General features: G+C 65.6%; 1 protein-coding gene across 5 annotated transcripts in view; it reads right to left on the bottom strand.

Moving 5' to 3' along the window:
• Positions 1-2,809: 2,809 nt before the first annotated feature.
• Positions 2,810-26,907, bottom strand: part of FMNL3 (formin like 3) — a 50,172-nt gene continuing 26,074 nt past the window's right edge. For 2 of the 5 annotated variants that reach the window (XM_075121596.1, XM_048831529.2), the window contains 22 exons: positions 26,711-26,794; positions 25,349-25,501; positions 17,560-17,668; positions 16,925-17,001; positions 16,326-16,419; positions 15,886-15,960; positions 15,509-15,619; positions 14,813-14,962; positions 14,212-14,313; positions 13,546-13,798; positions 13,394-13,462; positions 11,998-12,122; positions 10,958-11,160; positions 10,442-10,676; positions 9,876-9,944; positions 8,722-8,802; positions 8,354-8,483; positions 7,773-7,933; positions 6,818-6,919; positions 5,534-5,623; positions 4,893-5,004; positions 2,810-3,125 (listed from right to left, as the gene is read on the bottom strand). In XM_075121596.1, the coding sequence (XP_074977697.1) occupies positions 2,953-3,125; positions 4,893-5,004; positions 5,534-5,623; positions 6,818-6,919; positions 7,773-7,933; positions 8,354-8,483; positions 8,722-8,802; positions 9,876-9,944; positions 10,442-10,676; positions 10,958-11,160; positions 11,998-12,122; positions 13,394-13,462; positions 13,546-13,798; positions 14,212-14,313; positions 14,813-14,962; positions 15,509-15,619; positions 15,886-15,960; positions 16,326-16,419; positions 16,925-17,001; positions 17,560-17,668; positions 25,349-25,501; positions 26,711-26,712 (2,676 nt within the window). In that variant the 5' untranslated portion in view covers positions 26,713-26,794 and the 3' untranslated portion in view covers positions 2,810-2,952. Of the gene's footprint in view, positions 3,126-4,461; positions 4,581-4,892; positions 5,005-5,533; positions 5,624-6,817; positions 6,920-7,772; positions 7,934-8,353; positions 8,484-8,721; positions 8,803-9,875; positions 9,945-10,441; positions 10,677-10,957; positions 11,161-11,997; positions 12,123-13,393; positions 13,463-13,545; positions 13,799-14,211; positions 14,314-14,812; positions 14,963-15,508; positions 15,620-15,885; positions 15,961-16,325; positions 16,420-16,924; positions 17,002-17,559; positions 17,669-19,012; positions 19,096-25,348; positions 25,502-26,710; positions 26,795-26,907 lie in introns of those variants that run through there. The other 3 variants (XM_075121593.1, XM_075121594.1, XM_075121595.1) reach the window with 3 other exon arrangements.

Raw genomic sequence — 26,907 nt, forward strand, 5'->3', positions numbered from 1 at the left:
AGCCCCATGGCGCTCAGAGGACCGGCCCCGGGACAGCTGCGCTTCGGAGGGCGGGGCCCTGGGCTGCAGAGGGTGAAGGCGGCTCGGAGCTGGCTCTCGCGCCTCGGCCGGGGTTCCATGGATGCCCCTGGCGCCAAGGATGGTGGGCGCCCGGGACTCCCACGGGGGCGCGTGCTGCTGTGTGGCCGGGACCCCCGGGCCGGCAGCCGGGTTCAGTGGTGTTGCTGGGGGGCGTAGCCCCTTTGGGCCGCTTGTACTCTGGGAATTAAAGGGTTTTTTAAATAATATTTATAAACGTGGCCTGGCCGCGGCCGTCTCCTGCTGCATTGCGCTTGGCCAGCCCGGCGTGGCCCAGCCCCTGAGGAGCTGACGGGGGTGGGTTCTGTCATGTGCCGGGGAACGGGCTGCAGCTCCCTGCCCCCCTGCCCCACCTCGTGCCCCAGGGCCTCATCACAAGGTGCTGCACCCCCTCTGCTCTGTCAGCCCCTGGCACCAGCTTGCCCCATTGCAGAGCTCCCTGGGGTTGGGGGTTGACACGAAGCCTCCCGCAGCGGAGAGCAGCTGGCAGGCTCAGCCTGTCGGTGCTGGGGTGGGCATGCAGGTGCCCACAGGATCGCTGTGAGCCCAGAGCTGTAGGGGCTGCCTGCTGGGCCCCAGGCCATCGGGAGCCCAAGGAGCTGGGAAATGAGGCCCACGCTGGGAGATCAAACCTCCTTGCAGGGAGCAGACACCCAAGAGGAGACAGGACGCAGGCTCCAGTGGGCTCCAGCCCTGGGGCTTGTGCCAGCCCCCCGTGGGGCCCACACCGAGCACAGAGGAGGGCACTTAGTACAGAAAACCCCAAACACGCCCTTTCTCTTGCCCCAAACAGGGAGGGCAGCTGGGCCACAGCAGCAATGGATGCCCGCCCAGCTAGCCTTGGCTGCCCCTGCGTGTGCACAAGGGCTTGGCTCATGGGGTGAGTCACGGCTCGGCCTTGGGCCCCACCTGTGCACTGGGGGGACCAGCCTGCCCTGCCTCCCTCATGGCTGGTTTCGCCCATGAGTGTGGGGGAGCCGGGCCAGTCCTGGCGGCTGCAGCACCTGGCCTCCCAGCTGCACCCCCACACGGCGCGAGGGGAGGGTGGGGGTGCTGGGGAAGCTTCCCCAGCATCAATGCAGGCTGAGCGCATCTAGGTATAACCCGCATGGGCCCCAAGCCTGGGGCCAGGCTCAGCCCTGGTTGGCCAGGCCGGGCGGATCCGTGGTCTCTCCAGGCGTTAGGAATGGGGTACAGCAGGCTGCATAAACAGTCAGTATATTTCACATGTACAAAAAGTCACAGCTAGCTACAGAGCAACAACAGCGACGCTGTAAACAATCGGGCAGCTACGTGGGTGCCGTGGGGTGGGCAGCGGCCCCGCTGCAGCCACCGCCTGGGCCTTGGTCCCTTTCGTTCCAATAGTGTTCATGCAGCCCCAGGCGTCGGGGCAGGAGCTGAATGCCCAGGGAGGGCGGGGGGTAAAGTGCTGGTCTGCTCTGAAAAATAACCGGGCCCAGGGTGGGAAGGGGCTGATTCTCTGGGCAGCTCCCGCAGGGGCTTCGGGACGGCCTCCCATACCCCTGGCGGCAGAGGAGGGCTAACACGCGGATTGGGTGCAATTCCAGGCCGGGCACAGCTGTGACAGTGGGGGGAGCGTCTTTGGTTTAGTGGCTGCCGCAGCACGTGCTCCAAGGCCCACTACCATTGTTGCCAGCGTGTTTACACCCCCCCCCCCAAGCTGGAGCTGAACCTGCAGGGACATGTTCCCCTCCCAAAATCACTGACACCCCGAATGCTCAACTGATAGTGTTTGGTCAAGTGGCTGGACCGGGGCCCACTGGGGCATTTCACTGACGTGACCCACCAAAGTGCAAGGGGCCCTGCAGCCAGCCCTCCCCCCTGCACTGGCTGTGCGCCGGGGTGTGGCAGTTCCCCCCACGAGACTCTCCTGGGGGTGGGGGGGGTCAGCGTTTGCCCAGGCCCAGCAGACCCCAGTGAGCTGGAGCAAAGGCCATGTGCAGGGCACGTCAGGACCCACTGCGCTTAGTATTTGGTCTGGAGAACACCACTGTTCGTCAGGGCAGGCCCTGGCTGAGAGTGGGAGCAGGTCACGCCAGGCCCCATCCCACCTTTAGGACAGGCCTTGGGGCGTGGCAAGGAGGAGGCATCACGGCGTCACCAGGGAGGCCGGCTTGGGGGAACCTCTGAGGCCACTGAAGGCTCAGGCCCTAGCTTGGATGGTGTTACGCCAGCAGTGGGGGTGAGGCTCATTCAGGCCCCAATTGCAGTGGAAGGTGGTACCCAACTCCCTGCAGGATCCTGGCCTCCACCCCAGCTGGGACACGTCTGCCCTTGGAGGACACGGCCAGCCGGGTTGGCCGGCTTTCGGGTTTAGGAAAGGCCCTGTGTCGCATTGGTTCCTGGCCCCGGACACAGCACATGGCCCGTGTCAGCCGTACCCAGCCCTGGTGCCCTCCATGTGTTGCACAGGGCCAGCGATGGGAAATTGCCCCAGGGGAAGTGCAAGGGGCCCCGAGCCTGGTTCTGGTGTAGCCCCAGGTGAGGCCGGCGGTCAGGCCTTGGCTTTCCAGAGGGCGTTGTGCCTGGAGAAGGCCGGGGCAGCCATGCGGGGCCAGCTGCCGCCGACGCTGCCATGGGCTGGAGCGTTTCCGAGCGGCTGGGAACAAGGCAGGGAGGGGGCTGGCTGGTACCTGGGCCACAGCCTCCCTGCAGCGGCTGCGCTGGCTCGAGACCCGGTGGGGCTCGGTCTAGCCCTGCCCCCCCAGACTCGGGCCACAGGGGGGCCCACACCCAGGGTCACGACCGCTGGAACCCGAGCGCCAGGGGTTGCTGCATCTGCCAGTGTCCTTCCAACGGTGCCGGTGCGGACGCCGGCCCCCACCGTGCCGAAGTGGAGCTTCCTTGCCCTCGCTAATACTGTCGTTCTAAGGCACTTCCCAAGGCACAGAGCCAGCCTCGCCCAAGGTCCCTTTGGTCCTTCAGTGCGGAGTCGGGGCAGGGGGCGGGAGGGGCAGGACAGAGGCCCCTGGGGTCCAGGCTCCGGCTGGCGGCGTTGGCCCGTCTGAGCGGCTGGGAGTGAAGGTCTGGTCGGGGGAGAGAGCGGGCGTTAGGAGGGGGGAGTAGGGGCCATGGGCAGGCCAGGGCACCCATGCAGAAGCTGCTCCTGCGAGGCGCCCAGCTCTGGGGAGTGACACTGCAGCCACCCACCCCTTCCAGCCTGCAGCAGCGGCCCCTTGGGGCATGTTTGCTCCTGGCTAGTGAGACCAGTGGCCCCCCAGCAGAGGCCCCCACACCTGCTTTGCGTGCCTGGGGAAAACCAGCCCCCTGGCGCCCCTGGCTCATGCGCAGAGCCCCGGCTGGGCAGCTGCAAGCAGCACCCTGGGGTGGGGCACCGAGCCAGGCCGCAGCCAGGGACCTTCGCCCGGCAGCCCTGGCCAAGCGGGGGGGGGGAGTTCCTTACCCTCTGCCCTGGCTGGGGCGCTAGAGGCAGATCGTTCTTGCTGCTATGGGGGGGGGCAGAAACAAGGGGGCGTCAGAGCCAAGCCACTGGCAGGGTGGAGTCCCCCCCCCCCGCCTCCGGCACGGGCAGGACCATGCCTTGTTCCAGAGCGGGGATGCCCCGAAGGCCAGGGGAGGGAGAGGCCGTTTCCTGGGGGGCTGGCTTAGGGGTTTGGGCTCCTTGCTTTGGCATGTTAAGGGCTGCGATCCCGTTTCACCCCCAACACAGAGCATGACTCCACCCCCGTCCCCGGAATGGCCTCGCCCAGGCTGCCAGGTGCTGAGACTCGGCAAACTCACTCCCCATGGAGGCAGTGCCAGGTGGGAGCAGACACTGAGCTGGATTCTGCAGCCCATCCCCCCGCCCCCAAACCCCGCCAGACCCCACAGCCAGCGTTGGTATCCGCACCGTCCTCCTGGAGCACAGCCGGTCCCCACGGCGCCGCCGACCCTGCTCCATGCACTGGGGCAACAAGCTGGCGCCTCACCGACCAGCAGAGACCGCTGCCTCGACCCTGCGCACCCCCCATGCAGGCACCATGCCCCCTTGGGGGCGGATTTAGTAAACTATTCTACTGCGTTAGCATGGAGGGCACATGCTCTGGGAGGGGACGGCATGCAGTGCCAGGGTGGGTGCCCCTGAGCAGGGGGTGTGGTGGGCGAGGGGGGAGGATGCAGGATGGGGTGCTCTGGCCGGGGTGTGGAGGTCCATGCAGCGCCAGGGTGGGTGCCCCTCGGAGGGGGTGGCGGGCGAGGGGGGGATGTAGGATGGGGTGCTCTGGCCGGGGCCAGGACGTGGAGGTCCATGCAGCGCCAGGGTGGGTGCCCGTGAGCACAGGGGCATGGCAGTGGGAAGGGGACAGTGCATGGGGGACGGGGCGCTCCGTCCGGGGGCATGCACGGGGGGCATGGGGGCGATACCTTCGCAGGGCATTACAGCGCCCGGGGCTAACAGTTAGACTCATCGTGGTGGGACGGGTCGCAGAAGAACCTAGAGCCCCGTTTGGCGGATCGGGCTGTGAAGGGGACGCTCTTCAGCACTGCAGACGTTTGACAGAGACACGCGTCAAAGCCCGCACGGCCGCACCCCACCCGCCCCCACGACCCCAGGGAGCTGCCAGCCGGGGCCGAGGCTCAGCAAGCCCCTGGCAGGGCCACCCTGGCTGGCGTCGAGCCGAGACGGCTTCTGCCCCAAGCCGGCTTCCAGCCAACCAGACAGATGCGGCGCCGGGAGGGGCACGACCCGGACCCAGGCGTCCTGAGTCCGGGCCCAGCGCCCCGTCCACTCGGCCACGCTGCCTCGGGGGCTCCCCCAGCCCCGGGGGGGGAGGAGCGGGGGGGCGGGCCCCTACCCGTGATGATGTCCTCGATGGTCCCGTCCTTGCCCTCGTAGACGGGCCGGTGCTCCTTGGCCTGCCGCCGGCGCAACTCCGCGATCAGCTCCTGCTCCTGCCACTTGTTCCGCTGCAACGGGCACTGGGTGGGGGCAGGGCTGGGGAGACCCCCCCTGCCCCCCCGGGCAGACCCCGCCTGGCCCGTACTCCCCCCACCGCTCCCCCCCGCCCGGCCTGTACCCACCCCCAGGGCAGATCCCGCCTGGCTTGTACCCCCTGCCTCCGGGGGCAGAGCCCACCTGTAATCCCCCCACTGCTTCAGGCAGATCCCCCCCCATAACCTCCTCAGGCAGGGCAGATCCTGCCCCGCCCAACCCCCCACCCTTCCAGGTATGCAGGGTGGGAGCAGTGCTGAGAAGGACAGAGCAGCGTCACCCGGGGGTGCACGTGTCCCGTCCCGGCATCCCCCCCATGGGAGAGAGCACGATTCACGGATTTCCCCCCACCCCCCCCCGCAGCTGTGACATCCCTTCCTGGGAGCGGCCTTTGGCTTTGTCCCTATGCCGCCGGGCTCGGCAACAGGTGAAATGCCGTAGGGATTGGGGCGGGGGGGGGGGAGCTCCGGGCCGCCCCTGCCGTACCAGCACCCCCCGCCCTACCTTCTCCAGCTTCTTGGCCTCCTGGGCCAGCATCTTCTCCCGCAACACCTCCTCCTGCTTCTTCCGCTGCTCGTTCTCCTGCTCCGCGTCCTGCCGGCACAACGGGGGCGGGGGGGTGTGAACGGCACCGACTGGGTCGGCGCGCCAGACCGCGGCCCGGCTGATGCCAGGTCCATCAGGGCAGGAGGGGAAGAGGTGGAGGGAGGGGTCAGCAGGGAAGGCAGGAATCGCTCAGCCGCAGCCCAGCGGGACAGGCGGGGCGGCAGCCCGGGATGGGCAGGGCGGGGGGGTCTTCGGGATGCCGCAGGGCAGGGCAGCCGCGCTGGGGTCCAGGAGCAGCAGGGGTGGCCGGGGAGGTGCCAAGATCCAAGCTGCCCGAGCGCTCACAGGAAGTGCCGAGACCGCGCCCCTAGCGGCTGGGCAGCCGCTTCCCATGCGGGACAATGGCAGGAAGGGGCCTGCCGCTGCGGGCTGAACCCAGCCCCAGGACACAGAGCGGGGGGGCCTCCTGCGGCGGGGGGGGCGCCAGCTCTGCAGGAGTTTGACGAAGCGGGACTGTTCTTAATGTTTCCTCTGAATAGTGTGGGGGTGCCTCAGTTTCCCCTAGGCAGTTCTTAAGTATCTAGGTGGTGGGGTAAGGGTGTATGATCGTTGCAGAGCCCTAGAGGGCAGGTGTGTGCAGGGGTCTGGACACAGAGAAGGGCCAACACCCTGTTTCCTGGCAACTGATGGCCTGGGCCCTTCCCCCCTGCAAGGTGAGAGCTAAAGGGTTGGAGAACAAAGGAATCCGGTGACCTCCTGGCCCGGGAAAGGGACAAAGCCCAGAGGAGGAGGGGCTGGAGGGAGTTTAAGTTTGGGGCTGACTGGGACATGGAGTGAAGGGCAGACGGGGTTGTCTGGCTCACTGCCCCCCAAAATGGACCCAGCTGAGGGGTCCTGTTCTCTGCACCTACAAGCTCCGTGTTAGACCATGTTCCTGTCATCTAATAAACCTTCTGTTTCCCCGGCTGGCTGAGAGTCGCGTCTGACTGCGGAGTTGGGGGGCAGGACCCTCTGGCTTCCCCAGGAACCCCGCCTGGGCGGACTCGCAGTGGGAAGCGCACGGCGGGGCAGAGGAGGCTGAATGCTCCGAGGTCAGACCCAGGAAGGTGGAGCCGGGTGAGCTGTGTGTCCTGCAGACAGGCTGCTCCCAGAGAGGAGACTCCCCCAGAGTCCTGCCTGGCTTCATGGGGAGCAGTTCCCGAGCATCGCCCGGGGACCCCGTGACAGGGGGGCTCCTCTCACCTTGTAGGAGCGGATGAAGCGGACGAAGACGGGGAAGAACACGGAGGGGGGCATCGTCTTGGGGCTCTCGCCAAAGTAGCGCACGACCATGTTGTAGGCGTCCTGCCAAACAGGAGGCAGATGATGCTGGATCGTAGCAAACTCCCCGCGCCCCCCCCCCCCCGCCCCTCAGGTGCCTCGCTAGGCAGCCAGATGGCGGGAATTTCAAATGCTGCGGCGTGCAAAATACTACCCGGCCCCATGCGGACAGGCACGCAGTTCCGGTGCACGGCGCGTGTGCACGGCGCACACCCGGCCACATGCTGGATGTGAGCGCACTGCCGGTGCACGGCGCGTGTGCACGGCGCACACCCGGCCACACGCTGGAGGTGAGCGCACTGCCGGTGCACGGCGCGTGTGCACGGCGCACACCCGGCCACACGCTGGAGGTGAGCGCACTGCCGGTGCACGGCGCGTGTGCACGGCGCACACCCGGCCACACGCTGGAGGTGAGCGCACTGCCGGTGCACGGCGCGTGTGCACGGCGCACACCCGGCCACACGCTGGAGGTGAGCGCACTGCCGGTGCACGGCGCGTGTGCACGGCGCACACCCGGCCACACGCTGGACGTGAGCGCACTGCCGGTGCACGGCGCGTGTGCACGGCGCACACCCGGCCACACGCTGGACGTGAGCGCACTGCCGGTGCACGGCGCGTGTGCATGGCGCACACCCGGCCACACGCTGGACGTGAGCGCACTACCGCTACTTCAGCCTGGGGCCCTCAGCTCGCAGGGTTCTTGTGGGGCCAGAGGAGGCGTCGGAGGGGGAACCCCATGGCTGGGCTGCCCTGCTACAATCCCAGCCCTGCAAGGGAGAGGAGACTGGGACCCTGGCAGGATGCTCGGCCCTGCCACGTTGGGCCAGCCGCCGGCAAGCATGCCGAAGGCTTGGTGCCCCCGCGCCCCGCCCCTCACCTCCGCCGTCCTGGCGTCCTTCTGCAGCTTCTCCAGCCGGCCCTCGCTGGCGCCCAGGAAGTTGCGCAGGACGCTGTTGTCGTGAATGCTGCACTCGCGCCGGATCAGGTCCATGCCGCGCCCCAGCTCCTTCACGTCCAGCAGCACGTTCTCCAGGGACACTGCGGGGAGGCGGGGGTCAGCTGGGGGAACCCCCGACGGTCGAGGCCCAGGCCAAGGGACCATCCCCCCTCTCGGGTACATGCTGCTGACCCGGGCCGGGCGTCCAGCTAACGGGGGCCAGGGTCCGTAGCAGGGTGGGGTGCAGCCCCCCAGGTGGACGAAGGTCCCAGCTCTGACGGGGCCTCAGACAGGGCCGAGGGAAGGGAGCGATTTAGCCCTCGGGAAAGCCACACGTCCCCCTTGATCGGGCCATGGCAGCTGCAGCCGCTGGAGCATTCCCAGGCCCGGTGGGGGCGGCCAGGGCCGGGGCCAGGCCGGCGGGAAGCGGGGCAAGCTGGAGAGAGCCATGGGGGGCTGGCTCCAGGGACGGAGCCCCGGGGCTCCACAGCCATTATGGGGGGCAGGGGCCGCTGCTGTACCTGCTGCTGCCTTCTCCACGAAGTGCAGCTCCTGCCAGAAGGTGGCCAAGTCCGGGTACTTCTCCCGCACGGTCAGCGCGATGAAGTGCAGCAGCGTCAGCTTCCGGTCTGTCGACTTGGTGTCCAGCAGCTTCGGGGAGGGGAGCAGAGCGAGGGGGGGGTCAGGGCTGCGGCAGGGGGTGCACCAGGGCCTCGTATACGCGCGTGGAAAGTAGCTGCACGAATGGGCACCTTGTGTACAAAGCGTGAGCGCACGAGGGTGCGTGCACAAATCAGCGTGCCCCGGCGTGCGTGCGCGGGCCCGGGTGTGCAAGCGGGTGTGCAAGGCCCAGCAGCCTCGACACACGGGTGGCCCGAAGGCTCCTTACCAGGTCCAGACTCTGCAGCTTGAAGCCGTAGACACAGCCGCGCTTGCAGCTGTTCATATAGTTGCCGAGGGCCAGGACGATCTGCAGAGGGACCCACCGAGCAGGGTCAGAGACACAAAACCAGCCGCCAGCCCCCGCACCCCCGAGTATGAGCCCCGCGTCCCTCCCCACCTCCCAGCCCCGGCGGCCTCCCGCCTCAAGCGTCACAGCTGCGAACAGGAAGCCAGAACTCGGGTTCTCTTCCCAACATGCCAAGTGAGTCGCCCCCTGTGCCTCAGTCTCCCCATCTGTAAAATGGGGCTAAGCCCCCAGCTTCCTCCCCTGCTGCAGTCACCCAGCTGGCCTCCCACCTAGTGCCAGTGGCTCCGAACCCAGCCCACATTCTAGCCCCAGCACCTGCTTGGGGCTCCCACCAGCCATCCCCCCAGACGAGGAGCAGCTGGGGGGCCAGGCAGTGTCAGGCTGCAGAGAGATGCCTAAACCCCCAGGGACCCCCCTCCCCGGCAGCCACGCCTCTGTTTCCTGTTCTACCGGCTGAGCAGCCCTGGGACAGCGCCAGGAACACCCCAGTGCCCCCCGCCGCACAGAGCAGGGCCGGCCACGCACCAGGAAAACCCCCGAGCCCCCCCCCCCCGCCGCACAGAGCAGGGCCGGCCATGCGCCAGGAAAACCCCCGAGCCCCCCCCCCCCACACACACACAGAGCAGGGCCGGCCACGCACCAAGAAAACCCCCGAGCCCCCCCCAGAGCAGGGCCGGCCACGCACCAGGAAAACCCCCGAGCCCCCCCCCCCCCCCCCCGCCGCACAGAGCAGGGCCGGCCATGCGCCAGGAAAACCCCCGAGCCCCCCCCACACACACACACACACAGAGCAGGGCCGGCCACGCACCAAGAAAACCCCCGAGCCCCCCCCAGAGCAGGGCCGGCCACGCACCAGGAAAACCCCCGAGCCCCCCCCCCGCCGCAAAGAGCAGGGCCGGCCACGTGCCAGGAAAACCCCTGAGCGCCCCCCACACACACACACACAGAGCAGGGCCGGCCAGGAGCCAGGAAAGCCCCCAAGCCCCCCCCAGAGCAGGGCCAGCCAGGCGCCAGGAAAACCCCCGAGCCCCCCCCCCGCCGCACAGAGCAGGGCCGGCCAGGCGCACACTCACCTCCAGCACGTGCTTCAGCTTCTGAGACGCCTTGACGGAGGCCGAGGCAGCGATGACGGCGTTGAGTTGCTGGTGGCGGCAGGAGAGGGACCAAATCACCAAACGCCGTGTCCCCTACAGCCTAGCCGGCAACGTCCCGTCCCCTGTCCCCCCCCCACCTGGGGTGCGTCCGTCCGTCCCTCCCCTCCCCTGCCCGGGGTGCGTCCATCCGTCCGCCCCTCCCCTCGCCCCCGCCCGGGGCGAGACAGGACAAGGGGATCGGTGTGGGGGGCGGGGGGGGTGAGATCTGTGCGGAGGGGGCTGGAAGGCCTCAGCCCAGCTCCACCCCCCACCCCAGGTCTTTGGGTCCGGGCTGGGGGGCGGGAGCACTTGCCCTTAGCGGCATCCCAGGGGGCTGGAGCTAGCGGAGGGTTAACCGGCCCCCAGGACCTGGTTGTCGCTCAGCTGAAGACGAAGGGGCGTCACCGACGAGCCCAGCCCCTGGCCCTCCCACCCCTCGCCTTGGCGGGGCGAGGCCTTGGGCCCCACGGCCAGGTCCCGGGGCGGGGGCGGGGCGGGGCCCGTACCGGCGTCAGCATCTGCAGGTTCTCGTGGAAGTTGCCCAGGAAGGCCATGATGGCCATGCGCTGCGCCAGGCGCTCCACCTTGCTGAAGTGCAGCATGAACCGGTCCTCGTCCGCCAGCTCGTCCAGCGGCTTGCGCTCCTTCTCGTACTGCCGCAGCAGCTTCACCTCCGCCTCCGTCGGCAGCACCCGCGTCAGGCACTCCACGAAGTCCACCGGCAGCGTCTGCAGGTCAAACCTGCCGGCCCGGCGGGACCGTCACAGCGCGTGGGGGGCCGGCCCCCGCTGGGCCTCAGCCTGGGGCCGCGGCTCCGAGGCCGGCAGGGGAGCTGCCCTCCCGGAGCCGGCTGCGGGCGGCCATTTACCCTCCCAGTACCCGCTGCAACGCGGCCTGCTCGCCCCCGACGCCGGGGGTTCTGCCCCCCGTGTTCCCAGAGGCCAAGCTCCGGCTGGGGGCACAAAGCAAGGGGCTCCCCCCGCCCCGCCCTGCCCCGCCCCACCCCGCCCGGGGGCACCTACGTGTGGATGGCCCTGCAGATCTCCTCGGCGCTGCGGCCCGCCTTGCGCAGCGTGATGGCCAGGTTCTTGGCCCGGTTGGCCTCCAACAGCGTCACCTTGCTGGCCGCCTTGTGCGAGGCCTTGCTCTTGGCGCAGAGCAGCTCCACGGCAGGGCCCTGAGCTTTGGTTTTGAAGAGCTCCTCAAACTTGTCCAGGTCCAGGTCCTGGCGGGGAGAGGAGAGCGCGTCACCCGGTGCCAGGCCGGGCACCCGAACCGGGAGCAGCACTGCGGTACTGGCCGCGCGAGCTGCCCGCTCGGCTGGGGGACCCCGCCCAGGAGCTCCCTGGGGGTCCCTGCAGAATGGGGGGCAGCACCCCAGCTAGGGACCGCCCGCCACCATCGCCGGGGGCCCCACGGACGGGACCCCCGCTAGGGACCGCCCACCGCCATCCCCGGGGGCCCCACGGACGGGACCCCCGCTAGGGACCGCCCGCCGCCATCGCCGGGGGCCCCACGGACGGGACCCCCGCTAGGGACCGCCCGCCGCCATCCCCGGGGGCCCCACGGATGGGACCCCCGCTAGGGACCGCCCGCCGCCATCGCCGGGGGCCCCACGGACGGGACCCCCGCTAGGGACCGCCCGCCGCCATCGCCGGGGGCCCCACGGACCGGACCCCCGCTAGGGACCGCCCGCCGCCATCGCCGGGGGCCCCACGGACGGGACCCCCGCTAGGGACCGCCCGCCGCCATCGCCGGGGGCCCCACGGACGGGACCCCCGCTAGGGACCGCCCGCCGCCATCCCCGGGGGCCCCACGGACGGGACCCCCGCTAGGGACCGCCCGCCGCCATCGCCGGGGGCCCCACGGACGGGACCCCCGCTAGGCTTCCTAGGAAGGACAGGAAGAAGGGGGGGACAGACCCCATTAGGAATCCCACATCGCACTGGGAATGAGCCAGCCCCAGCCCCCGCGCACCACTGCCCCCAGGCCGGCAGCTGCCCCCGCGCCGTGAGCTCCGCTCCCCCTCCCAGCGGGACGAGGCCCCCGGACCTGCCCCCACCTGCAGGACCCTCTCGTCGTCCAGCTCGCTGAAGACGGTGCCATTGATCTGGTTGGGTTTCAGCGCCGTCCAGTTAAAGACAGGCAGGCGGAACTTGGTCTTGATGGGCTTCTTTATCCGGATGGCTGGGGACAAGGGGGCAGGGAGGGCGTGAAACCGCCTCGCTTGCAGCGAGCCCCCAGGGAGCCCCCCAGCCTGGGCAGAGAGGGCCGGAGAGAGGGGCACGGCCCCGGGCGATGTCCCCAGCCGCCCCATGCAGCCAGCCACAGACCTGGGCTGGAAGGACCTGCCCACAATCGGCAAATCCCAGGACACCGGGGCCCCTTAGCCCCCCGCCCCAAGGGTCAGCGCCCCCGGGCCAAGCCGCTTCTCGCCGAGCTGGGCGCCCGCCGGCTGAACGGGGCAGCGGAGGGGGACCCAGGGTCAGACGCAGGGGGCGCCTCAAGAGCAGGCAGCAGCAGGGGCAGCCCCGGGGGTCCTCGAGGTCCCTCTGCCCCGGGCGGGCACCCCAAGGCCCTCACCGGTTCCGAGGCTGCAAACCCAGCGGCTGGGCGAGGCGGCGGGAATTTGGAGGGAAATTTTCCCGCAACCACAGCCCAGGCCTTGGACATGAGGGGCAGTTCCAGGGAGACCCCCCCCCCCCGCCTGCCCCAAGCAGACACCCCCACGCACCCTGCGGGGGATTCTCCCCCCCTGTCCCACGGGAGACACCCCCACACACCCTGCGGGGGATTCTCCCCCCCTGTCCCACGGGAGACACCCCCACACACCCTACGGGGGATTCTCCCCCCCCCCCGCCTGCCCCATGGGAGACACCCCCTGTGACGATGTGACGCAGCAGGGAGGGGGGAGTGTAGACCTGGGAATGTGCCCTGGGGAGGGGAGACCTGAGAGCCTGTCACCTGAGCCAGGAGGGGGAGGGGGGGTGACACCTCTGCCCGGGAATGTGGACGGAGGCTGCAGCAGGGAACCTGCTGGGGGGTTTAGTTTCAGTTTGGGGCTGGGTGGAGGAACGCAGGCAGCCCCAGGGCTGGGGTCTAAGCTCCCTGCTCCCCCAGAAGGACTCGACTGAGGGGTCCTGGGTGTACCCACAAGCTCTGTTTTGGACTGTGTTCCTGTTGTCCAATAAACCTTCTGTTTTACTGGCTGGCTGAGAGTCGCGGTGAATCCCAGGAAGAGGGGTGCAGGGCCTGGACTCCCCCACACTCCGTGACACTCCCAAACACCCCATGGGGGATTCTCCCCCCCGGCCCATGAGAGACCCCCTCCCTGCCTGCACCTTGGGAACCCCCCCCCACAGAGGATCCTCCCACCTGCCCCACGGGACACCCCTCCCCCCACTGGCCCCAGGGCCAGCACTCCTCGGGCGCCATGCCCCAACAGGGACGCTTCCTACCTGACAACCCCACGGTGAGGATGACGGAGGACGAGGCCCCAGGCAGTGGGGGCGCAGGGGGGCACTTGTCTGTGGGGAGAGAGGGAGAGTCTGAGGCGCTGGCTCCTTGGGGGGACACCTGGCCCCAATCCCCAGGCACGGGCCGAGCTTACCTGGCAGTGGAGGGGCCGGCGGGGGCACAGGGGGCGGGGGAGGCGGGGGCGGGGGGGCTGCCTCCACAGGAGGCAAGACCGGGAGGCAGAGGTCGTAGTCGGGGATGTCCCCTTTGCCCTCCAGGGGCGGCAGCGGGTCACCCCCCGGCTCCCCGGGCTGGCGGGAGCCACAGTGACGCCGGAAAGCCTCCTCCTTCTCCTTGACGATCCTGCGCAGCGTGTGCACCTGGTGAGTCGCGCTCTCGAAGGTCTCCTGTCCCGGCAGACGGGGGCGGTTAGGGCTGCATCCCCCCCACGAGCCAGATCCCGGCCCCCACGTCCAGAGCGGGCCTGAGCTGCTGGCCCACGGGCTGCACCCAGCGGACGGAGCCCGGGGCCCAGCTCCCAGAGCTCGGCACGTGGCCGGGAACGCGGCCCTCGGCTACGGAAAGGGGCCGCGCCGAGGGATATTCCCGCAGAGCACGCTCAGTAGCAACCAGGCTCCTGCCAGCCCCCCAGGCAGGGAGACCCCCGGCTCCCCAGTCCACAGGTGGACAGGGGCATGCTGGGAACGGGGCAGGGACGGGAGCACCCTCGGCTCATGGCAGACGAAAGGCTCACGGCCCCATTGCTGAGCCGCTCAGCCGGGGGGCAGGCGGGTTCCCTGGCCCGATCCCTGCCCCACACCTTGACCAGCTCCAGCTCTTTCTCTCGCTGCAACAGCTGCTTCTCCAGTTCCGCCACGCGCATCACGTTCTCGTTCTCCAGGTCCAGCAGCTTCTCCGTCAACTGCCGAGAGAGCAGGAGGCCGCTGTCACCGGGGGCCCAGGGCGCCGTACACCCGGCTGCCGGCTCTGCAGCAGGTTTGGACGCAGCCCCCACCCCCAGCACAATCAGAAGCGAGTCCCCCTCGCCCCCTCCCGCCCCACGGCAGGAGAACTCCTGGGAATCTGCCCCCCCGCGCCCGGGACACTCCTGGGGGAAGTCTGATGTTCCCAGACCCCCAGGGAAGAACCTCTGCAGAATCCCCTCAAGGGTGAGGGCCAAGAGCACCTCACAGCCTAGCCCCGACCCCCGGTGCTGGTTCCAGCCAGACCCATCCGCCCAGGCAGTCCACAGATGCGAACGCCGCTCCGGTGGCTCGTGGGAGTTGGAGCCCTCGGTGCAGCCAGCACCCTGCTGGGAGATGGCACGGAGGCCTGGTGGGGTGCAGAGCCCCGGGTGGGGCCGGACCCCGCATGGCCTGGTGGAGACCCAGCCCCTGGTGCAGACGGGCCGAGACGCCTACGTGGGATACGTGCTCCTCCAGCTCCTCCACTTTCTCCAGCGCCACGTTCTTGGTCTCCGCGTCCTCCAGCAGCCCCCCCACGTCGAAGACGTTGTCCAGGTAGGCCTGGATCTGCACCTGCAGCTTCTCGCTCTCCGTGTGCCGCGACTTCTGCAGGGGAGGGGAACCCAGCGTCAGAGCAGCAGAACACCGTCCGCCCACCCGCCTCCCCTTCCCAGGGGGCACCGGCCCCTCGTAGAGCACCCACTTCTCCCCAGCGGCATGGACCCCTGCCGCAGCTTTCCTCTCGCACCACCCCTGGTGCTGTCGCCCACGCCCATGTCCCAGAGAGGGAAACTGAGGCACGGTGAGGCTGGAGAGGGAGGGCGGCTGCCCTGCATGAGCCCGGGGGAGTCACTTCCCCTCTCTCCGGACCTAAGGACCCTTCCTCTCCGCATTTGCCTGGAGATTAAACCTCCTGTCCCAGGGCTTAACCCATCCCTGACTACTGGGGGCAGGGGCAGGCCTGGGGCGCAGATCCCCCCCACCTCTGCCTATTGTGCCTCGCTCTAAAGCAGCCGGTGCTGGGCCCCAGAGGGGCTGATGCAGCCTGGCCACGTGTCCATCTCCTCCCCTGACACTGAGCTGCAGCCCCTGAGGCGACCGCGATGCACCTGACGGAGGAGAATCTGGGGTCTCGGTGCTCCCCGGCTCTACCTGCAGGAACTCCTCCAGGCCCAGCTTGGTGAATTCGTACTGCAGGTGCACCCGGAAATTCATGTCCTCCACCGAGTGCACCACGATGTTGATGAACTGCATGCAGGCCACCTGCAAGGGAGAGGGGGAGTCACCGCAGGGAACGCGGGGGCAAGATACCCACACCAGCCGGCCGGCCTTTGGTGGGGGGAGGTCACGGGGTCTGGGATCCAGGCACCAGCCGGCCGGCCTTCGGGGCAGGAGTCATGGGGCCGGGATCCAGGCCTGCCTGACATGGGCAGCTATTCTCCAGTGACTCGGCTGCCAGGCACTTCCTAGAGGCCCCCGGGAGGGCAGCGCTGGCCACGCTCTCCCCAGGTGGGGGCTGGACTGCTCACCATGAAATCGATGCTGCTGTCCTCGTTCCGGAAGTAGTCCATGAGCTTCTCAAAGCGGTGTGTCTCTTTGCAGACCTGCAAGGCGCCCACAGAGGGGTTAATGCCTGGCCCACCCTGATGGCATCCCCGCATGCGCACAGCTCTCCCTAGGCCCTTGTGCCCATCCCCCGGCATCGGGGCATGGTCTGCTCTTCTGTCTGATTAACCCTGGGATCCCTCCGTCCTGCAGCTCCCGGGGCAGCTGCTGTTTGCTGGAACGGGCTGGACAGAGCATCCCTGGGCGCCCCTAGAGATGGGGCTGCCCATCCCCGACAGCCAGGCTGGGTCATCCAGGCCAAGAGCTGGCCCCAGTCTCTGCCCCCACAATGCCCATCCCAGCCCCTGGAGCTGGTGGGGCGTGTGCGGGGAATGGCGCCCCCCTGTGGCAGGGCCGGGCTCACCTCTTTGAAGTTGTCGAAGGCAGCGAGAATGATTTCGTGGCCTCCCCTCACCAGGCAGACAGCCGCCAGCAGCTCCAGCACCAGGGCCTTGGTCCTAGGGGACGACCAACGGGCTCAGTGACTCACCCACCACGCACAAGCCCTGCCCTGCCAGGGCAGAGCCCAGCCACGATCCTGCTGGCCTGACAGCAGCAGAGTCTGTGCCGGGGACGCCTCTGTCTGCCTGGGCTGACCCTCGGGCTGGGGACGGGGGCTGGGGGACGGTCCCAAAGAGCCCAGGCAGGTGCCAGGTTCCCCGCCACCCTGACCTGGCAGGGGTTGGGGAGTCCAGTGTCTGCCAGCTGCTGTGGGCACCGTCCCCCGGGGCCTGGACTGAGACTCATCGAACTCATTCCACACTCTGGCCACCCAGCTGCTGCTAAGGGCCTGTCGCTACCAGCCGGGGCTGGATTGGAGCCCAGGAGCTTTCGGCTACGGTCTGTAATCCCCGCGCTCTCCCCCGGCCCAGCCCTGCACAGCTCCTCGCTGAGACAGGCCCAGGAAGGGGACCCAGCGGAGACCCAGGGAGGGGACCCCGATCTGCTGCCACTCTGCCTCACCTGGGGTTCTTGTTATGCAGGCTGAGCGCGATCTCATTGACGGCGTGGGGATGGGACATCACCAGGTTGAATCCGTACTGGGGAGGGAGGGAAAAGCAGAGAGCGGGGCGTTAGCAACAGCAGGGTGGCCAGGAACGGGGGTCAGGGGCAGGCAGGGTACACAGCCCCGGCACACAAACACAGCCCCTTTGCTTCCCAGCAGCTCGGGACAGGGTTTCGTCCGGAGCAGCCCGTGGGCTCTCACCAGCCATCCGTGCCCACCCCACTTGCTTGGAGATGTTGATTTTTTTCTCTCCTATAAAATTCCCCGAGTTCACATTTTTTGCACCAGGGGAAACTCAAATCCAGGTGCTACCTGCTTCCCAGTCCCAAATTCAGTAACAGCCAGGCCAGGCAGGAGAGGGTGCTGGAGTCTGGGAGGGCTACGCACCCGCCTGCTTCAGGACCGCAGCGGTGACTGGGGGTCAGGAGGGGAGGTGACCCCATTGCCCCCCTGCAGGGATTCCTGCCCCTCCTCTTGGGGGCAGGTCCAGGGGCTCGACACAGCCCGAGGGCAGGGGCGGTAGCCATTGAGGAGGAAGCACCATGTCCCCCCATCGCCCCCGAGCCTGTGGCAAGCGTCAGGCGCCGGGTACCTGGTAGTTCATGATGGCCCGCAGGCACATGATGCAGACGTGGACGTCGTCCTTCTGGCTCACCAGCCGTGAGTTCTTCAATGCCTTCCTGCTGGGCAAGGTGCTGCAGCTGGCAGAGACAGGGCAGGCTGCGGTCAGCGAGCCCTGGCAGGGGCTGCCTTGCGACCTCCGAGCTGGGCGCCGGGGCTGAAACCCGACCGAGCGTCTCCGAGCCACTGCCCTGCCTCCCCCAGCCCCGGAGCTGCACCTCTGGCCGGCCTCAGCCCTGCACGCTTTGCACGCTCCTTTTGGCCCCAGCTGCGCCAACCCCACTGGTTCTAACCCCCAGCCGGGTGGGGCCCACGCGGCCAGCGAGCCTGAGCCCCACGGGCCACGCCGGGCAGGGAGGAGTCTGTGTCCTTCCGCTCCCTCCCCAGATCCCGGCCACACCCACCCCGCCTTGCTGCCCGGCACGGCAGCCCCTGCTCAGACGCAGTCCCAGAGGAGCCAATCCTACCAGCCCGAGGGGACGGGCGCCTCACCCGTTCTGTCCCACGGCAGCCTCCTGCCGAGACCCAGGGAGCTCACCGTCTGGACAGGGGGCGGAGGGGAAACTGAGCCACAGAGCCGGGAAGGGACCAGCCCAAGTCATGCAGCAGGTCGGTGGCTGGGCTGGGAACAGAACCCAGGTGTCCTGTGTCCCAGGGCAACGTCCTGTCCACTAGGCCACACCCTCGCCTGTCCCGTTCCCCCACCGCTGCCCCACAGGGACGCCCCCTGCCAACAGGCCCCAGTCCCTGAGTGGTACCGGGGCCATCTCCAGGCTCCGGGGGCAGCAGGGCCAAGGGAAGCTCCCGGAGCCCCATCGGAGGCGCCCAGCCCGCGGGGACGATGTGGGGTGCCACACGGAGCAGGCAGGGCAAGGCACACAGAGGGGGAGGGACAGGACAGCAGGAAGGGCACTTGCTGGTCACACGGGTAGTGCAGGGTCCGTGGAGGGGCCGGACACACTGGGGGGCCGCAGGGCAGATTGGGGGGCGGGGGTGAGCACAGAGGTCTGCTGGTGCCAGAGGGGCTGGGAGCAAGGCAGAGACGCGCCGAGCAGGGGGGATCCCGCAAGAAATATGGATGCGGGCGCAGAGCAAGAGAGAGGCAGTTAGGGGGCCGGTAGGTGGAAAAACGAAAGGGGGAGAAGAGAAAGAGACGTGCATGCCCACACGTGCAAACACCCAGATGCACACGCATGCACACATCGACACACGTGAATGAAGACCCAGGATGCACACTCCACTTACACACATCTACACACAAACACACACACACACACCCCCATCTGTGCAATGTCCACACCCACGTGCGCGCACCCCCACCCACGTCCACGCAGCTGAGCAGAGCGGAAAGGCACAGAGCATGGGGGCAGCCCAGGGGGGTCGTGTCCTGCAGGCCGTGGGGCCTGGAGCCGGCGGGTACTTACCCAGCGAGAGGTGGGGCAGGCACAGCCAGAGGACAGAGAGAGAGAGCACAGGCCAGAGAGACGGGCAGGCAGAGCGAGAGGGAGACGGGCCCTGGAAGCAGAGAGAGGAGGGTGCGTTACTGACCCCCCGGGGCAGGACACGGGGGCTGGCAGCAGAGAAGGGGACAGGCTGGCCCCGGGGAAGCAAGAAGGGAGCATATGTCTTGGAGGGTGGCGGGGGGGGCACAGATGGTGCGTAGCGTAGAGCAGAGCAGGCAGATGCAGAGTGCGGGGGGAGCATGGACCCGGGGGGGGGGGGGGGTCACGTGCAATAGGGCAGAGCAGAGGGGGGTGTATCAGGCAGGTGGGTACATTCCATGGGGAGGGGGGTATCATAGTGCAGAGTTGGGGGAGGGGGTGATATACCACAGGGCGCAGAGGGTATGTGTGTAGGTACCATAGGGCGGGGGGGGGTACACGTACCAAAGGGCAGAGGTGGGGGTACACACCACAGGGCGGGGGAGGGGCTTATACGTACCATAGGGCAGGGGAGGGGTACATACTGTAGGGTGGGGGAGGGTTACACACCATAGGCTGGGGGAGGGGTGCATACTGTAGGGCAGGGGGGAGGGGCGTATACATACCATAGGGCAGAGGTAGGGGTACATACTGTTGGATGGGGGAGGGTACATACCATAGGGCAGGGGAGGGGTGTGACGAAGCGGGACTGTTCTTAATGTTTCCTCTGAATAGTGTGGGGGTGACTCAGTTTCCCCTGTGCAGTTCTTAAGTCTCTAGGGGGTGGGATAAGGGTGTAGGATCATTGCAGAGCCCTAGAGGGCAGGTGTGTGCAGGGGTCTGGACACAGAGAATGGCCGACACCCTGTTTCCCGGACACTGATGGCCTGGGCCCTTCCCCCCTGCAAGGTGAGAGCTAAAGGGTTGGAGAACAAAGGAATTCGGTGACCTCCTGGCCTGGGACAGGGACAAAGCCCAGAGGCGGAGGTGCTGGAGGGGGAGTCAGTTTGAGGCTGGCTGGGGACATGGAGTGAAGGGCAGATGTGGTTGTCTGACTCACTGCCCCCCAAAATGGACCCGGCTGAGGGGTCCTGTTCTCTGCACCTACAAGCTCTGTGTTAGACCATGTTCCTGTTGTCTAATAAACCTTCTGTTTTACTGGCTGGCTGAGAGTCCCGTCTGACTGCGGAGTTGGGGGGCAGGACCCTCTGGCTGCCCCAGGACCCTGCCTGGGCGGACTTGCTGGGGGAAGCGCATGGAGGGGCAGAGGAGGCTGAATGCTCCGAGGTCAGACCCAGGAAGATGGAAGCCGGGTGAGCTGTGTGTCCTGCAGACAGGCTGCTCACAGAGAGACTTCCCCAGAGTCCTGCCTGAGTTTGTAGGGAGCAGTTCCAGAGCGTCGCCCGGGGACTCCGTGCCAACTGGTGGCAGCAGTGGGATGTACTGCACCGCACAGATAGTGCTTCCTGCAGTAAGTGACTGTGGAGCAGTAAAACGAAGGGGGATTGACGAGGACCAGGCGTGTTGAAGGTTCAGAGAGGAGCGGTTTCGGGGGGCAGTTAACCCCTGGGAGCGTGTGACCAGCGAGAAGGACTGTGCAGTAATGGGGTCCCCCTGGGGACTGCAGTGAGCAGTCTCAGGGGTGGAGGAGCCTGCGGCTTGGTCCTGGGAGAGAGAAGGACTTTTGCAGTAAACAGGGTTCCCCTGGGGATTGCAGCGAGCAGTCCAAGGGGCGGAGGAGTCTACGGCCGACCCTGGCAAAGAGGTGGTGATCTCGAGAAGGGCTGGCACACTAGGGGTTCTCCCTGGAAACCGTGGGGAGCTGAAGGCACACAGGCCTGTAAGTCCACAACAACTTGGGAACAGCGGAGTGATGGCCTGTCACCGTCTCCTTAAGAAGGACATTGTAACCCTGTGCAGAAAGAGAGGGTTGAGCATTGGAAAGTTCACCAAAGCACAGTTCATCCTGCAGCTGGAGGAGGATGACCGCTCTAAGGAACAGATTCCTGACCCCAAATGGGGCTATAGCTGGATCTGGGAGCAGCTGGAGTGGGAGCCAGGCATCCCCAGGACTCCTGTCCCCGACCAGACGAGGGTCTTCACGATCGGGTTCCCCATCCAGGGATCGGAGACGGACGGGATTGGAGCTGAGTCCGAGAGAGTAAAAGGACTGTGGGAGACAGCGAGAGCCCGAGAAAGAGCTGCAGAAGCAGCAGCAGCATGAACTGGCGGTGGTGGGGCGGAGAGGCCTAGGGGACCTCCCCAGGGGTGAGTGGGGATAGACCCCGGGGGGCCAGTTCCGCAGGGAACCTTGGGACTAAATTGCTGCCCCTGGTTAAGGAGGGGGGGCATGTGGATGCCACCTCACTGCCTTTGAGCAGGCTGGCTATTTGAACCAGGGGGACCCTGCGGAAAAGCCCAGGTGTCTAGCTCCCTTGCTGGGTCCCAAGGCCACAGACTCCGTCAGCCAGAGGGGTGGGGAGGTGGACAGGCTCCCACTCCTGACCCCAACCTATATGTCTGTGTGGAGTTTCCTGGGGCCAGGCCCCTCAGACCCCCAGTGGGAGCGAAAGGTGACGGTCAATGGGGAGACATTCCTGGGGTGGCGAGATCCTGGGACAGAGAGAACGGTTGTCAGGCCCCGGGTGGTGCAGCCTCAGAGGCTGAAGGGCTATGTGAGCTGGGTGAGGGTCCCAGGGACGAAGCCCCTCGCCCTGCCTATGGCCCAGATCCCTGTGCAGACCAAGGAGGGGTGGGGCTGGCTGGTCATTGGGGTTCTCCAGGATATAAGCTGCAAGACCCTGTTGTGGGGTGACTGTGTCTCTTTGGGACAGGATCCAGGCCCTGCTCCTGTAACGGCCAAGGGTTTGCAAAAAGAAAAGGAGTACTTGTGGCACCTTAGAGACTAACCAATTTATTTGAGCATAAATTGGTTAGTCTCTAAGGTGCCACAAGTCCTCCTTTTCTTTTTGGGAATACAGACTAACACGGCTGTTACTCTGAAACCAGCCAAGGGTTTGAATTTGAATCCAGGGAACCAATCAGCGGAGAGGGAAATGGTCAGTGAAAATGCAGATGACCTGGCTGGCAGTGGGGAGGAGCTGCTAGGCTTGGGCTACCTGCCTGTAACTAGACCCCTGGGGCTGGGTGGGACAAATTGATGCTCCCCGCCCCCTTGCACACCAGAGAGGGGGCTCACTAGCTCTGATGCAGTGAGGAAAGTAGCGAGCTCGCTGCCTACCCCCACTTGGACACAAGGGCAACATTGAGCAAGGGGGGAGACAAGACCCCAGCTGAGTGGGGGGAGACACAGGCAGGGCAGGGGATCTGTTGGGAGTGGCAAGGTGCTTGGTAAGGAAAGTTTGGATGAGCCAAGGCAGTCTTGTGAGCTGATGGCTGTGTCTAGTCAGCAGGGTGGGAAGGCGAGGAGAGTGGAAGATGAGTGTCCCTGGACCTTACCTGTTAGCTGGGTGGAGAACTGGGACAGGGAAGGGAATGTGCCTGCGTCTGTCAGGGATATTGACCTGCCTGTGGAGGGAGCTACCCCGATCTCCAAGCAGTTGTCTGTGACCAGCCTTGTGTGCTGGGACAAGGGGAAAGAGATGCCAAGCTGGGTGTCTGGGAAAGGAGAAAGTGTGTCCGGCTCTTCTTTGTCTGTGGAGCAGACAGAAGGGACCTTTCAGCCTGTGATGGTTGAGGGTCGTGCAGTTGTCTCAGAGCTGGTTCTGGATTCAGCTAAAGCCCAGGAAGGGAAGGGTCCTAAGTTTGTGCCTGCTCGGGAGAATGGCCCTGTAACTAGGTCGCATCCAGTTAGTGTCTATGTAAAATCCCAGAGACCAGACAATTCTGGTGCTTGTATTTTGCCTGTTGCTAGTGTGTTGTTGGGAAAGGGTGTAGCAACTCTGTCTAATCAGGGTGAGATCCTAGCCAGGGCACAAGGAGAGCAGGAAGATGATGTGATTCTGTTACCTACTGACGGTGTGGAAACTTGTAGCAAGAAGGAAAAGATTCCTGAACTTGTGTGTGGTAAAGGGAAGGAGAATGCTTCTGACCTTTTATCTAGGAAGTCTGTAAGTTTGCCTGAAAGGGGATTGTGTAGGGATAGCTCAGTGGTTTGAGCATTGGCCTGCTAAACCCAGGGTTGCGAGTTCAGTCCTTGAGGGGGCCATTTAGGGATCTGGGGCAAAAATTGGGGATTGGTCCTGCTTTGAGCAGGGGGTTGGACTAGGTGACCTCCTGAGGTCCCTTCCAACCTTGATTATTCTATGATTCTATGAATCCGCCGGATGGGCCAGAGGTAATTCTGGATGTAAGAGAGACCCAGAAAGAATCTGTTGTTGCTCAGGAAAGTGTTCCTCTAGAGCAAGCCCTAGGCAAAGAGGGTAAGGGCAGAATTTCTATGAAGGGTGAATTGTTGCATAGAAAAGCCCCTAGGGAAAGGAATCCTCATGGAGTCTTTGCAAGCAGTTTACTGCAACTGAAGGGTGTGAAAGTGATTTAATCAAGACAGGTTTCAGAGTAACAACCCTGTTAGTCTGTATTCACAAAAAGAAAAGGAGGACTTGTGGCACCTTAGAGACTAACCAATTTATTTGAGCATAAGCTTTCGTGAGCTACAGCTCACTTCATCAGGAAAGCTTATGCTCAGATAAATTGGTTAGTTTCTAAGGTGCCACAAGTCCTCCTTTTCTTTTAATTAAGACAGTTTCAGTTCCTAACAGCCAGAAATTTTCTGCTGTGAATGGATCCACTGACTTTCCTGTTGAAAGATCCAGTGTGGATAGCTTTGAGAAGGTCTCAGATGGAGTGAAAGCTGTTAAGAAAGTTAAACAGTCCTATAACCAAGTGGCTGTGTTTGGCCAGCTTGGTGGGGAGAAGACCCAATCCCAGTTTGACCCCCTGGGGTTTTGGGGGTGGCCAAAGGGCACGGGCCGCATAAACCTTCCCACATGCGGCATGCGAGTGCTATAGACCACCCTTGACCTAAGGGAGGGCGTGAAACTGGAAGGGCGTAAAACTGGAAGGGCCTGGTGTAACTCCTACCAAGGAATGGGAGAGATGCTGGGGCATCCATGGGAACGTTGGTGGGTTCGAACTTCCCCAGGTCACTGGCTAAAGTGACCCCGCTCAGTTCGGTCTCGAAGGGGGGAGAGATGTGACGAAGTGGGACTGTTCTTAATGTTTCCTCTGAATAGTGTGAGGGTGCCTCAGTGTCCCCTAGGCAGTTCTTAAGTTTCTAGGGGGTGGGGTAAGGGTGTATGATCATTGCGGAGCCCTAGAGGGCAGGTGTGTGCAGGGGTCTGGACACAGAGAATGGCCGACACCCTGTTTCCTGGACACTGATGGCCTGGGCCCTTCCCCCCTGCAAGGTGAGAGCTAAAGGGTTGGAGAACAAAGGAATCTGGTGACCTCCTGGCCCGGAAAGGGACAAAGCCCAGAGGAGGAGGGACTGGAGGGGGTGACAGGTTGGGTCTGGCTGGGGACGAGGAGTGAAGGGCAGATGTGGTTGTCTGGCTCACTGCCCCCCAAAATGGACCCGGCTGAGGGGTCCTGTTCTCTACACCTACAAGCTCTGTGTTAGACCATGTTCCTGTCGTCTAATAAACCTTCTGTTTTACTGGCTGACAGAGTCACGTCTGACTGTGAAGTTGGGGGGCAGGACCCTCTGGCTTCCCCAGGACCCTGCCTGGGCGGACTCGCTGTGGGAAGCGCACGGAGGGGCAGAGGATGCTGAATGCTCCGGGGTCAGACCCAGGAAGGTGGAAGCCGGGTGAGCTGTGTGTCCTGCAGACAGGCTGCTCCCCGAGAGGAGACTCCCCCAGAGTCCTGCCTGGCTTCATGGGGAGCAGTTCCAGAGCATCGCCCAGGGACTCCGTGACAAGGGGTACATACCACAGGCAGGGGGAGGGATGCATACCGTAGGGCAGGAGGGAGGGGAGTATACGTACCATAGGGCAGAGGTGGGGGTACATACCGCAGGGAAGGGGAGGGTGCATACCGCAGGGCAGGGGAGGGGCTTTACATGTGCCATAGGGCAGAGGTGGGGGTACATACCGTTGGACGGGGGGAGGGGTACATACCGCAGGGCGGTGGAGGGGTACACACTATAGGCTGGGGAAGGGGTGCATACTGTAGGGCAGGGGGGAGGGGCTTATATGTACCATAGGGCGAGGGAGGGGTGCATACTGCAGGGCAGGGACATACACGTGCTGTAGGGCAGAGGGGGTACACACCGTAGGCTGGGGGAGGGGTGCATACCGTAGGGCAGGGGGGAGGGGCGTACACGTGCCGTAGGGCAGAGGGGGGTACATACCGCATAGGGCGGGGGAGGGTACGTACCGTAGGGCGGACGGGCGCCCAGAGCGGGCGAGGCTGGTGGCGAAGGGGGCAGACAGGGTTATGGGGTGCTGCAGATCCTCGATGGATCTGCTCCAGGATTTCAGCTTTTCTAGCGCGCCGTCCTCACCGCTTTCCAGACCCTCACAATCAAACCTGGGCGGGAGAGGGACACACACGCAGAGGCTTCATGGCAAGCGGCGGAGCAGGGACACCCAGGCCGGCCCGGCTGCCGAAGCTGGGGGTGCGGGAATGGGACTTGCGCACGCTAGCGAGGGCTGCAAGCGCACACTGACGCGTTAGCAGCAGGGCAGACGTAGCAGCTCGAGCGCGCTCCTGCTCGCAGCAAGCGCCTCGGCACCAGGGCAGAAGTTCAGGTCTCCTCCAGGGGCTCCTGGTTTCAAACACCTTCCCCGGAGCAGCCAGCCACCCCCAAGGCTCGCAGCAGGCGGGTCTGTGTCAGGAGCCCGGCAAACATCACGGCCTTGTACGCCCGGTGCAGAGCTTGACACGGAAAGCCCGGCCGTTCGAACGCTCTTCTCCGCCCAGCGAGAGACCAGCTCAGCCACGGCCTGGCACACGTGTGCAGGCAACTTACACCGGCAGGGTTTGCATGTTAAAATGACGGGGGAAATCACACGGCCAGGGCATGGAATGGCCAACAGTGGGAGGCAAGAGGGTCACAAGGACAATGGAGACTCTCCTCACCCCCGTATTAGCAACAAGTGGTGCTGGGTGCAGGACACTTTGGCCCTATTCTGCCTGCCCTTCGCCGCCGGAGCCAGGGCCCGGAGAAGGGAGAGTGGGCGCACCCACTCCCCTGCCTCGAACACACGCACAAGAGGACGTCTGAAAGGGGCAGCAGCAAAAAGATAAAAGGAAATGCTCTTTCACACCTGGCGCCGTTGGACTGTGGAACTCACCGCCACAGGAAGTCGTTAAGGGCAGGAGCGTATCAAGATTCAGTTTCCTGCTTTGGGGCCCTGGCCAATCTCTAACTCTTAGGGTCATGATGACACCTCCATGGGGGGCAGATTAGCCCATTTCTGCCAGCCGCGGGGGTCTCACACCTTCCCCTGAAGCACGTGGGCCAGCTGGCCCTGGGCTCTGAGCCAGTCGGGGAATTGCCACGTTCCCAAGACGAGGGAGAATGGGGGCCAGTGGTCAGGCTAGCTGGGATCACGTGGCCTTTATTTGGGAACACGCTGCACCGTTCAAGAGACCCAGCCTGTGCAGACCGAGCCGGGCGGCACAGGCCGATAGCCGACGGGGTGCCTGCAAACCCGGATCTCACCTGCTCTGCCCAGGGGGGCGAGGAGTCACAGCTGCCCCCACTTACATCACAGCACACTGCGTGGCACTTACATCACGGCACACTGCGCGAAGGAGAGATACTCCACCAAGACGTCCAGGCCTTTGTTCTCGTCATTGAGAAACTCCCGAACCCACCTGCAGAGCGGAGCAGAGAGCGAGTCACCCCAGGGGTCCGCGAGCTGCAGCGGTGCCTAGCGCCCATGCTGGCCTCCTGCCTCGGGACGAATTTCAGCCACGGTCCGGAGCCC

Source organism: Caretta caretta, chromosome 20 (assembly GCF_965140235.1).
Source record: "Caretta caretta isolate rCarCar2 chromosome 20, rCarCar1.hap1, whole genome shotgun sequence".
Classification (NCBI taxonomy): Eukaryota; Metazoa; Chordata; order Testudines; family Cheloniidae; genus Caretta; species Caretta caretta.